Source organism: Vitis vinifera, chromosome 16, assembly GCF_030704535.1.
Source record: "Vitis vinifera cultivar Pinot Noir 40024 chromosome 16, ASM3070453v1".
In the NCBI taxonomy this organism is placed as follows: Eukaryota; Viridiplantae; Streptophyta; class Magnoliopsida; order Vitales; family Vitaceae; genus Vitis; species Vitis vinifera.
Genome location: NC_081820.1, coordinates 25634284 through 25646618, shown reverse-complemented (window position 1 = coordinate 25646618; position 12335 = coordinate 25634284). Strand labels below are relative to the sequence as shown.

The 12335-nt window shown below is 33.0% G+C and overlaps 2 protein-coding genes across 3 annotated transcripts; one reads left to right on the top strand and one right to left on the bottom strand.

Annotated features, from left to right (window-relative positions):
- Positions 1-1515: 1515 nt before the first annotated feature.
- LOC100853655 (rust resistance kinase Lr10-like) lies at positions 1516-4989 on the bottom strand. Of its 2 annotated transcripts, XM_010648311.3 has the most exons (3): positions 4198-4989; positions 2976-3002; positions 1516-2864 (listed from the first exon to the last, which is right to left on the bottom strand). In XM_010648311.3, exons 1-3 carry the CDS (start codon positions 4886-4888, stop codon positions 1756-1758), a joined length of 1827 nt encoding a protein of 608 aa, XP_010646613.1. In that variant the 5' UTR covers positions 4889-4989; the 3' UTR covers positions 1516-1755. The 2 variants fall into 2 exon arrangements, with proteins under 2 accessions (XP_010646613.1, XP_003635153.1); XM_003635105.4 differs by lacking the exon at positions 2976-3002.
- A 691-nt stretch (positions 4990-5680) lies between these two features.
- LOC100853615 (LEAF RUST 10 DISEASE-RESISTANCE LOCUS RECEPTOR-LIKE PROTEIN KINASE-like 2.1) lies at positions 5681-9367 on the top strand. The gene is made up of 6 exons (XM_019218257.2): positions 5681-6519; positions 6614-6646; positions 6748-6780; positions 6982-7014; positions 7498-7527; positions 8067-9367. The coding sequence occupies exons 1-6, from the start codon at positions 5790-5792 to the stop codon at positions 9188-9190; spliced, it is 1983 nt and encodes a 660-aa protein (XP_019073802.1). The 5' UTR covers positions 5681-5789; the 3' UTR covers positions 9191-9367.
- Positions 9368-12335: the final 2968 nt, after the last annotated feature.

The following is a 12335-nucleotide window of genomic DNA, read 5'->3' as shown; positions in this document are numbered from 1 at the left end:
AACTGTCGTACTTGATGTATTTCGCTTGATTTTCGTTTTGCACTGCTATATTTTGTATTCATTAATTGTGTACTAATCTCGTTTCTTGATAGCGCATTGTGGTTCGTGGCCGAGGTACGCATCCACTCTCATTCTAGTCAATCTCTATTGCGTGTTTTGATTCCCATATTGTGCATGATTTAGGTGAGTATCCATTGACTTTCTCGTTGATTGCCACGTCAGTTTCATTGTATTAGTAGAGACTCGACTTTAGGGACTTAGAGGGGTGCTACGGTCTTTACCGTACCTTCCCGATAAGTAACCTGACCCCCGAACCCGATCCGGTTTTTCACAGACCACCTTTTCCAAAGTAAGGAGTCACACTTAGGGTTTTCTTTCTTATTTTGTTTACCCTTTTAAAAATAAAACAAAAATAAGTGGCGACTCCAAGTCAATTTTTTTCAACCAAATAAATTAATCAATTTTTCAAAATAAAAATCGAGCTCGCCATCGAGTGGGAAACGCATGAGCCAAAATACGGGGTCCATAGATTGCTATGCTTATAATATAATTAATTACTACAAACAAAAAAAATTAGAAAAACACAAAACAAGGAAAATAATTATCTTATTGGGTTGCCATGATCAAATTAGGTCTGTATCAGGCCTAACCCAGCCTGACTAGCACATGATCCAAGCTCTGCCTATGGACCTACCATTGGGCTTGGCCTAGTGAAACAGAGTAGATTGTTCCATTGATTTGATGTTCTAGCCTAAATGCAGTTAATCTTAAACACATGGAGGAACCCTCAGACCTCTCGGCTAAGATAAGCTTGTTTGCATCAAGCTCCTCAACCATTGGGCTTTTTGTTGTTTAGGTTAAACAATATATACCATATATTGAGAGAGTTTGAGTCTATTATTATTATTACATAATCTATTGAGTCCATGTTTTTTTCCTTTCTCAACGATTACTACATGGTCACATATCATATGGCTCATTTCTCCCACAATCTAATATTTTTCGTGGTCTAGTACATATGGTCCATTGGTAATTTGTATTGATAAAGTTCAAGATCAAGCATTCACTTGACTCTCTAACTCCTTTATTGTTAGGATACCTGCCCTATCTTCACCATTGATATGGTGTCATAACCAAAGTGCTACTTAGCTAGCAGCAAATCCAGTGTTTCATGCAAGAAGTAAACACATCGAAATCGATCTCCATTTTATTCGATGCAAAGTTCTCCAACGAGCCTTCACCATTCAATATAATTTAGTCATTACATAACTAATTAGGCTTACTTCTCAGTCCAATAAAAAAGTGGTAAAGGTAAAAAAGAAAAAAAAGAAAAAGAAAAAAGAAACAAAAGAAACTCTATATGGGTGTAGTGGATGGGACTCTTATTTCCAAGTTTCCTAGATCTAATTCTATTACTATTTTGTGCAATACTTTCTATCTTGAATGTGATGAACATTAGTTACTCTTACTTGATTGAAAGGTGATCTATAGAGTTGTGTGTAGCTGAACTATAAATTGGGTTGCGAGAATATTCTTGGACATATTCATTAAAATTTAATACACAAGAAATACATTACATGGGAATAAGAACTTCTGGAATCTAACATCAATTGAGCCACTAGTATAATCATTTTATACAATCATATGTTCAATTAACAGAAATATAAATAAAGATGCTATGATGTTGAACAACTACAATATGAATTTTTATTGAACTATACATTCATAATAAGTTGAACATATAGACAATTATTTTTAATCTAGTTCTGAAATTATTGCCAACTCTTGTTGAAAAGCTCTACCTGGCTTGCTCAAGTTTGTTGGAACCGTTGAAGCAAAAGGGTTAGGAGGCATGGTTAACTTGTCTCCTTCTCCTTCCAACATTTGAACCACAATTTTCATGGAAGGACGATCCACTGGACACCACTGAATACATGAAAGTCCCACAATTGCTAATTTCTTTGCAATCTCAACATCTCCTTCTTCTTTAATTCGAATATGCAATTCTTCCCCTATATCCAAATGATTATAAATCCATTCTGGGAAATATACTTGGCTAGTACTCTCTACACTAACATCAATGTTCTTCCTTCCTCCAACCATTTCAAGTAACAACATTCCAAAACTATAAACATCTGACTTATAAGACACATTCCCAAAATTCCTAGATAACACTTCTGGAGCGATATAGCCCATTGTTCCCCTTACAATTGTCATAGAGACTGCACTTTGTTCCTTGGAGCACAATTTGGCTAAACCAAAGTCAGAAATCTTTGGATTAAAGTTGTGGTCAAGTAAAATATTATGAGGTTTGATATCAAAATGAAGGATTCTTTGGTCACAACCTTGATGAAGATACTCAATTCCTTTTGCTATACCTATAGCAATTTCTTGAAGTTTCTTCCAACTAAGTGAATAGTTCTTGACAACTTTTGAAAATATGAACTTTTCCAATGACTCATTTGGTAAGTACTCATAAATTAGAGCTCGTTTAAATCTATCAGCACAAAATCCAACTAAACGAACTATATTAACATGGTGGATTGTACCCATTGTTGCTACTTCATTAATGAACTCTTCCCCATTTCCTTGAGAATTGTTAAGGATTTTTACTGCAACAAAAACTTCATCTGAAAGCTTTCCTTTGTACACTGTTCCATATCCTCCTTCCCCTAATTTATCTTTGAATTGACTCGTAATCCTTTTAATATCAGCATAGGAGTATCTTGAGGGCTTGAGAGCTTCATAGTCTTCTAGAAACTTTTTAACCTTTACTCTATTATCTCTTTCTACTTTATTTGAGCTATAGACTCGATAAGCCACAACAATTACTAACATGAGAAGAAAGAAACCAAAGATTGCACCTGCATAAATAAAAAGAAGAAAACTTAAACTTTTTATTTAAATAAATAGGTAAAATAACCAAATTAAGAATCTTTATCTCTATAATAAAATATGTATAAATAGAATATTACCTATCACAATTAATTTCTTCGATACACCTATAAAAAATTAAGAAAAAAAAAGGAATTAGCTTGTTATGCTCTTGGAATTAATAAAAACATGCTAAATTACATGTTCATGTGATATGATTTTAATCTAATTAATTTTATTCTAGGCTTCAACCTTATCTTTTTGGGTCCCTTTCTTGTATTCTATGGTTCATTTTTGAGGTAATACCAATTCTGCTACTAACTCTATCCTAACTTGTAGTGGAAATTAAAACATACCCTTCTAATCCCTATTATGTATCATAGTTTTATGTTTCATAATACCGTATTGTCTTCATGACTCCCTAAACACAAATTCATCCAATTTTATGACAAAAATAAAAATAAAAATAAAAATGAAACTCTATGTAAAAGGAATGTGAAGAAATCTCTATCCTTATTCTATACCATTATATACAGTGATCCAATTGGTAGGTACGATGACACTTGGCGATTCAATTGACCATTAACATCGAACTTCTCATGTTAGGTATAAGGGAAAAGTCATCTATGTGGATAACCATTAAAACTAGAAAATGAATATCAATTGTATTACTTTGTATTTTTAGGTTCCCGTCCTTGGAAAAATAAGAAGAAAATAAAGAAAAATATTAATTGTAAGTAGGTAGGAAAGAATCCATTATAAAAGAACTTTTAACATTTTTCTTTTATTTCTTTAATTTTTCAAAAAACTAAATCCAAATAAACATTTAACTCTTTGTTCAATAATTTCCCTTAATTTTATTGAGCGCTAAAAATTCAAAGAAAGAAAAGAAAAGGCCTTAGTTTGGATCCATTAGTTTAGCTCGATGTTTTGAGGTGAAATGCAAGAAAAACAATATATTACTTTAACCAAAAATTCATCTAACAGGAGTTTTAAAATGTAAAAAAATATTTTCACTAATTATTTTAAATTATTTTTTCAGATTTAGAGATTATTAATTTTATCCCTTGTAATCAAATTATTCTCCTTTCTTCTTCTTCTTTTTTTTTTTTTTTTTTTTTTTTTTTCAGATTTTCAAAATCCCAATAAAACGCAAATTCAATCAGCAGAATTTATCAGCTCATATCCTTTACAATGGTTTTTTTTTAATTCCAAAATGGAGCATTTGTATATTAAATCATAGTAGAGGATATGAGGTGAGCATGAAAGATGAAAAGAAGATGAATAGAAGATGAATGGGGAATTAAGATGCAGTCTCTTTACCTTTAATACATTCAGTTTCTGGTTCCCTGCTATTACTCTTCTTCAGTCTGCATATTTTTCCTCCTTCTGGGCAGCTTCCACATATTGATTTCGACCACTTCAAAGAAAATGCACTTCCATTGAACATATAATCCCCATAATCTCGATTACCTGGAGCTGAAGCGTTGTAAAGCCTGCGGCAAGAGGATAGATCCGTATATTGGACAGATCCGGAGGAATAAACAGCATAAACTGGGTTACCAGGGTTAGAAAGGCAAGGGATGGGCTCAAAATCATAAGCCCACGATCCGGGTTCTGGAGTTTTATATGAGGAACAATTAATGAAGAAGGTGAAGTCCAGTCCAAATTTGAAGTAGAAGGGGGAGGCAGCTAAATTGAGGTTTCGAAGCTGTCTCGCAAGGCAATTATCCGGGTCCTGGACAATGATTTCCCGGGATTTGTAAACTATTTTCTTCACCAAGAGCTTTACCGAAACTGGCAGGTCTAGCATGGTCTGATTATTCTCAGTGCAAGATAACTCAAATCCCGGATATCCACAGTGGTGTGGCTGGTGTTTTAGACGGAAAGGGAACCGGATGAGTGGACCCTGGTCGCCACAACCATTCGATGTCATGCACTCATCTCGGCCCCCTCTCATCTCCACAAACAAGGTCAGAAACAAGAACAAAAACAAACAGAGATATCGATCCATTTTTATGGAAGGAATTTGTGATTTTTGCCAAGGACAGAAATCTCTGGGATAGAAAAGAAAGTGGAAAGGGAGATACAAATATCGCGAGGAGATTAGCCTGAAAATTTATAGAGAAGAATTGTAGGAAGGAGGATTACTGCGGTGGTACATTTTACTAATTGATTTTCACTTTATAACAATGTCCTTTCACCCTGTATCACATGTATATGTTTATTTTGTCTCTCTCAAAATGTAAGTATTCCATTTAATTTATACATATAAACATTTTTATGTAAGTCACATTACCTACTCTAAAATTTAATAATACTTCATTTATTATAATTTAAATCTAAATGGACCGTCCTCCTTAATTTATTTTGTATGTTTTTTAAAAATCAAATTTTGATTTAAAGTAGGCATTTGGTTAGAAGAAACAAAACTTAAAATACAAATAATAATAAACTATATAAAACATATAGAAGTTTAAATTATTGGAAAAATGGTAACTTAGCATGATACCGTACATAATTCATTATTTGTACAAGGTTAATTTGGTATACATTATGGCCCATGTCGAGGAAAGTTGCTAATTCAGTAGTAAGATCCTTTTTAAAAAAAAAAAAAAAATTAATTTCAAATATAGTGATTCTTGATTTTCATTTTCATTATGCTAATTCAGAAGCCTCTAATGATTGAACCTGATCATGAACAGAGGGTGGGTATGCGTTTCTTCAATGTGAAGTTATCCATACATAGAAAAATCAAAGTAGTTGACTATAACAGTCAATAAGGCTCATTTCACACTCTTTTCACGTTGCAGGAAAATTGGGACCGCAAGCCTGTTGGGGGATAATTTGATCTCTCTCTCTTAAATTAAACATAAAAGCAGAAGAATTCCAACTCCGTATCTCTCTCAAATGTTATGATGTTTAGAGAAGCACAACTTGTGGCGTTAGCGCTCTTCCACACTTTCTTGCTTGCAATTTGTGCTGCTAATGGAAACCAGACTTGCAGACCCTCTTCTTGTGGAGAGATTCAAAACATCAGCAACCCTTTCCGATTGAAAGGTGATCCATTTGGGTGTGGTGATCCTGACTATGAATTGGTCTGCGAAAACAATCGTACTATGGTAAACGTCCGGGAGGGTGAGAAATACTATGTTGCTGATATCAACTACGATCACTATACCATTCGGGTAGTGGATCCTGGGGTCGAAAAGGGCAACTGTCTCTCAACTCCTCTCTATTTCTTGACAAGAGAAATCTTCGATGATTACAGTACATATTATTTGGAGTGGAAGGGAATGACCAGTACAGCAGTTTTAATGAATTGCGACCAGCCAATAAGTGACGGCAGCTACATTCCTATCACTCCTTGCAATGCGACTTCATCTTCCTCACAAGCATATGTTTATGCACTAGTCGGAAGCGAGTCCATGGAAGTGGGAGATATTAAGTATCCATGCACCATCAGCAGGACTATTATTACTCAATTCTTGAAGCCCGGCAATCTTTCAATGTCAGATTTGCAAGAAATGCTGCTTCTGGGGCTTGAACTTTCATTCTTGAGCTTCCGCTGCAAAAGCGAATGCTGGGTGAAAGGGCTAGAATGCGATGTGAATTATAGCAATTATACCGTACAGTGCACCAAACGTATGAGCAATGTTTATTTTTATCCATTCATGTATTTATTTTGCTTCAACATTTTATAACTAATAATATTTGCTTAATTGGTTTGATCTTGCAGTTGGGTTCTTTTCCTATCTGCCAATTATAATCAGTGAGACTTTGGGAGTTTACTTTTATTATCTTTCATGTTCATTTTTACTTCTATTATCTTTCTCATGTTAAATTCAATTTATGTTGTTTTTCTGTTAACAGGATATATATTAGGTGTGGACTACTTTATCCAAAGTAAGGCTTATTAGTTCCATTTGTTGTAGAAGAAAGATAGAGATTTTTATTTTTTTATTTTTTTATTTTCATTCCATCAATTTCAAGATGGTACCTATGGGCTGCTTAATATCATTGTCTAGTCGGCAGTCACATAGAGCAAAATGCAAAAGCTTCTTCTACTTTTACCATTGACCATATTTACTGAATTTCAACCTGCAGACTTCGGATATCTTTTGGATGGAGACATAATTGGTAAGGCTTTGAGAAGTTCTTTATAATAATAATAAAAAATTATTAATTTGATGATAAAATGAAATGATAATTTATTTTTGGAGTTCACGATAAATGAATAAAATAAAGAACTGTTATTCTAAATTACACATTCAATCCCACAATAGTCAGTATGTGGTATGTGCTTAATTTTATTTTTAATTTAAATATATATAATAAATTTCTAAAAATTTTAAAAATATTATAAGACATTTAAATTAATCAATAGTATAATAAATGATTGGATTTTTCGTCCACTTAACTAATAATAACTATGATGATGATTATTATTATTAATATTACCCTTTCTCTTCTATCCTATCCATCTCTTCCTAATTTTTAATCAAAACCAATAGCAGTAATAATATTTCTCTTCTATTTGTTTCCTGCTCATTTTAAATCTATCATATGTATGAATCTTTCTTTTCTTGAACTTAATAATTTTTGTTCCTCTCATGTTTGCAGTTGGGGCAGTCTATATATTTCAACTCATGGGTAAGGCTTCCAGATCTCAATAAGTATATAATTGCACACGTCTTATACCTCTTTTTGCCTGGCACTTTTGGAATCCTTTCATTCAAGATAAAAGCCGACAATCAAGTTTGGCAATGCATTTGGTTGTACAAAATGAATCATAAATTGAAATTCCAATTTGTGAAATTCAGAAATTTTCTTTCAAATAAAATTATTATTATTTTTTTAAAAATTTGTGATGTATTTGATTTCAAATTATTCCCAGATTTGTTAGAGTACAAGGAAATTGAAGAATAGAGTTGGAATTTGGCATCTAATTTCATTCCTTAATTTTGTACAACAAAACAAATTTTCTCAATTGATTATTCCATCCTTTATGTATATCATGCTGTCACCCAAAAGAAAAAGAGTCACATGACTATGTTTGAGTGGAAATCCAAAACCTAAGATATAGGTGAAATGACCTTTTCATTTGTTTCATTTGATGATTGAATGTGGTTAGATGATTATAAATCTTCCTCTGACGTTTTTCATATCTTTAACATGTGATTTATATGTAGTCATGATCATCATCGGACGAGCTGTGATTGGTATTTTGTGCCTCTTTGCCTATTTAATTAACAAGTTTCGACGGAGACACTTATCATTAGATGATGATATTGAAGAATTCCTACATAACTACCAAAATCTTCGACCAATCAAATACACATATTCAGACATAAAGAAGATGACTTATAATTTTAAGCATAAATTGGGTCAAGGAGGTTTTGGCTCTGTGTACAAAGGAAAACTCCGAAGTGGCCGCATTGTAGCTGTAAAAATGTTGGTTATGTCAAAGGCTAATGGGCAAGATTTTATCAATGAAGTTGCTACAATTGGAAGAATTCATCATGTTAATGTGGTGAGACTTGTTGGATTTTGCATACAGAGATCAAAATGGGCCCTTATATATGACTACATGCCCAATGGATCTCTTGATAAGTTTGTTTTTCTTGATCAAGGAAACAACATTCCTTTGAGTTGGGAAAGATTATACAAGATTGCACTTGGAGTAGGACGTGGGATCGAATACTTACATCAAGGGTGTGATATGCAAATTCTTCATTTTGATATCAAGCCACACAACATTCTTCTTGATGAAGACTTCACACCAAAAGTTTCAGATTTCGGTCTTGCAAAATTATACTCAACAGATGAAAGTATTGTATCAGTCACTGCTGCTAGAGGAACCTTGGGCTACATTGCTCCTGAATTGTTCTACAAAAACATTGGAGGTGTATCATTTAAGGCTGATGTTTATAGTTTTGGAATGTTGTTATTGGAAATGGTGGGAAAAAGGAAGAATGTGAATGCATTTGCAGAGCATTCAAGTCAAATATATTTCCCATCATGGATTTATGATAGATATGATCAAGGAGAGGACATGGAAATGGGAGATGCCACTGAGGATGAAAAAAAGTATGTAAGGAAAATGGTGATAGTTGCGCTATGGTGTGTACAAATGAAGCCTATGGATCGTCCTTCAATGAGCAAAACATTGGAGATGCTTGAAGGAGAGATTGAACTATTGAAAATGCCTCCTAAGCCAACTCTATGGTCTATCGAGAATCATGAGCAATCCATGGTAGAGGTACCAATTTCATCATCCAATTCCATGGGTACAATCAGCTTAAATGGAAGGTAGTCCTACTCCATCTAGTTGCTTATTTTGTAATCCAATAATAATGTGTGATTGTGTCTTATGTGTAAGGTTTCTATGAGATCAGTGTATGTAATAAAATAAAGTTTCTACTTCAAACAATAGTTTGGTTCCTTGTAAGAAAGGTTATGTACAAGTAATAAAATATCATTTTAGATGTTTGAATAGTGTTCTTGCTTGCCCGTAAAATTATCAAAGAAAATCCTCCATTTCCTTTGAAGTTCTATTTTTTTTTTTTCAAGTATTCTACAAAAATAATTATTAGGGTTGTAGATGTTCAAGTAAGTTATTTTGTTATAACTTGTTGCTAGTAGTAATCTGGGCTTTCAAGGAACAATAGTGCCAAGTACAACATTTCTTTTGTAAGTAATTCCATATAGTTTTTGTTAGAGAAGTGTCCTTGGGCCCTCTAAAGGTTACAATTACATTCTTGGACATTGGATTGCACCATTCCATATATGGTTCTTCAAATTAGTGGACACTTTGATTTCTCCATTCATAGATTTCTACTCCTTGTTGAAATTTAATTAGGACTTTGATCTTACCCTTCACACTTTAAATCAGGCTCTCAAATCAAAAGTTGCATTTTAATAGAGAAAGAATTAACAAAGAAGGAACAATTTGAGAGCTCAAACCTTTCCTTGGTATATGTCTATTACTATAATTCATTATGAGCATAAAATTGTAGGAGTAAATAAATATTCAAAATTTTAAAATGGTCTCCTACAGCCATCACACTCCTTCAATAATTTTTGTGGACCATTGTACATGTGGTCAATTTTGATGCTTTATTTATTGAATATGACTTTTCAAATAAAACCATCGAGTCAATTTTCTTGACACTAAAAGTAAGTTGGTCCTTATATTTATAGGACTCTATTTCTTTTATCTTTAGAAATGTGAAATGTGCTAGATGTGATAGGACCATAATACTACATGAATTATGCCGATAATACCATACATTGTATTTCAGTACGTATCTATGAGCAATGTCTATTTTAATTTATTTATGAATATATTTTGCTTGCTAGATTTCCGAAACTTCACTCCCATTAAATATAGAATATGGGGAATCTAGATTTTCCATGAATTGGTCAAAACCTGTGTGTGGAAATTGTGAAGCAGAAGGTGGGAAATGCAGGCTAAAGATGAGTAATGACATGTAATCTGAAATTGAGTACATAAAGAAGCCAGAAAAAGGTACATGCTACACAATATTAGCCCATGCCATTTTCCTTTGCACCCTGATATGGAAACGGAAATTTTGACATAATTTCATTTTATCTATTCGTATCTTCATATGGAAACATCAAAGACACCCCCCCCCCCCCCCCCCTCCCAAAAAAAAAAAAAAAGAAACCCTGTGGGAACCATGGGAAGGAACACAAAGTCCTAGGCTTCAGTCGAAGAACACCACCTAAAATTAATCTGTATGGCATCATCACGTGATAGATTATGATTTATTAATTTCAAAAGCATAACAAGCTACTAAGTTTATTATTATCTCTTACAGGTGCATAAAAGAAAAACTAACAATTATTGGTGATTTTCTATTCACACACATATGGATTTGCATTTGAGATCAACTTTAGTGGTGTCAGTTCTTTGAAGAAAAAAAAAAAACTTTCTTCATGCCTTGAAGTGAAATCTCCGTCCGCAATCCCCATTAAATAACATATAATTGTCTTATGTGGAGAGTGTAAAAGCCTACTAAATTGGTTCAATCTATTTAGTAGCACCAAAATATCAAAGCAAAACCCTATAATAAGTCTCTTCCAACAATTTAACAATTTGCAGCAATTATCATCTATAAAAGGGATTTTATTTATTTATTTTGCTAAAATGAGAAAGAACGGAATTCTAGTTCAAGAGCAGTCATTTTAATTACTTAGGAAATTCATGTTTTAATCCAATATTTAGTAACAATGTCTAAAGCATGTATTTAATATAATAAAAAGTTACATAGACACATAATTAAGACCATTATTTTCAATAATTCTAATACTTCACCCATTAAATAGGATAACAACTTGAAAGGACCTCCTTTCTTTCACACAAGCATGTGGGTATGTCTTATAATTAACTAGCTCACCATGCTTGGCTAGCTATATGGAAAAATCAAACATTATGGGCAAGTTGATGTACCCAGTCACCCCCATACTTCAATACTGACTAAGATAGTCAATGCTATAGAAAAATCAAACACTGTGGGCAAGTTGATGTCCTTTTTTACCATTAATTTCTTATTAAGAAATGAGGTACTTTTAGAGAGTTACTAATTTCCTTATTCTTAAGAGAAAATTCATAAGAAAAATTGATGATATGATTCATAAAGAAATAAACAAAATCAAAATCAGATTTTGGAGAGCCTTACATTAGTCAATAAAGGCATACTTTTTTCAAATTAGAAAAATGCAGGGGATACCAAGTTAGGTTTCACTAGAAATGTAGTAGCAAATTCCACAAGGGCAAAATAACAATCTAAACTCACAAAAGGAGAATTATTTGAAAGTTTGAAGGTGAGTGCATAGAGAAAGATCTACAACTACAAACAAAAAAATGATCTCTCATGGTTCCAAGTTGTAGTCCCCCACAATAAAATGATGCATGAATCAATTTCTTTCCTCATTGGTCCCACAGGGACTTGTCAAGTTTGAGAGGCTGAGTGTCAAATGCTATTCATTGTCATAACTAGAATCCAAAAAAGATGATAAGATTCATAATGCAATGGCTAAGAAATTTTGCTACTCCACTTGCTTTGCATTGGTATAAGGTCCATCCACAGATGTCCAGGCATAAATATGACTTGAAGTAGAGATGGAAACATGATGCCAATAGAATTGATTGGTACCTAATATTCCATGGAGAAAGGTGTATAGATAAGATATAACCTATTAAACTATATTGGAGGTTTAGAAATTCATAAAAATCAATTATATTATACACTTATACCAAATATGAGTTTTTTTTTTCTTTGTTATTTTTTTCCCTCCTTTGGAAATTTCAGATTTGATCTTAATACATTTATGGATTTGCTTTTGAGATCAACTTTAGTTGTGTCAGTTCTTTGAAGAAAAAAAAAAGACTTTCATCATGCCTTGAAGTGAAATCTCCGTCCTCAATCCCCGTT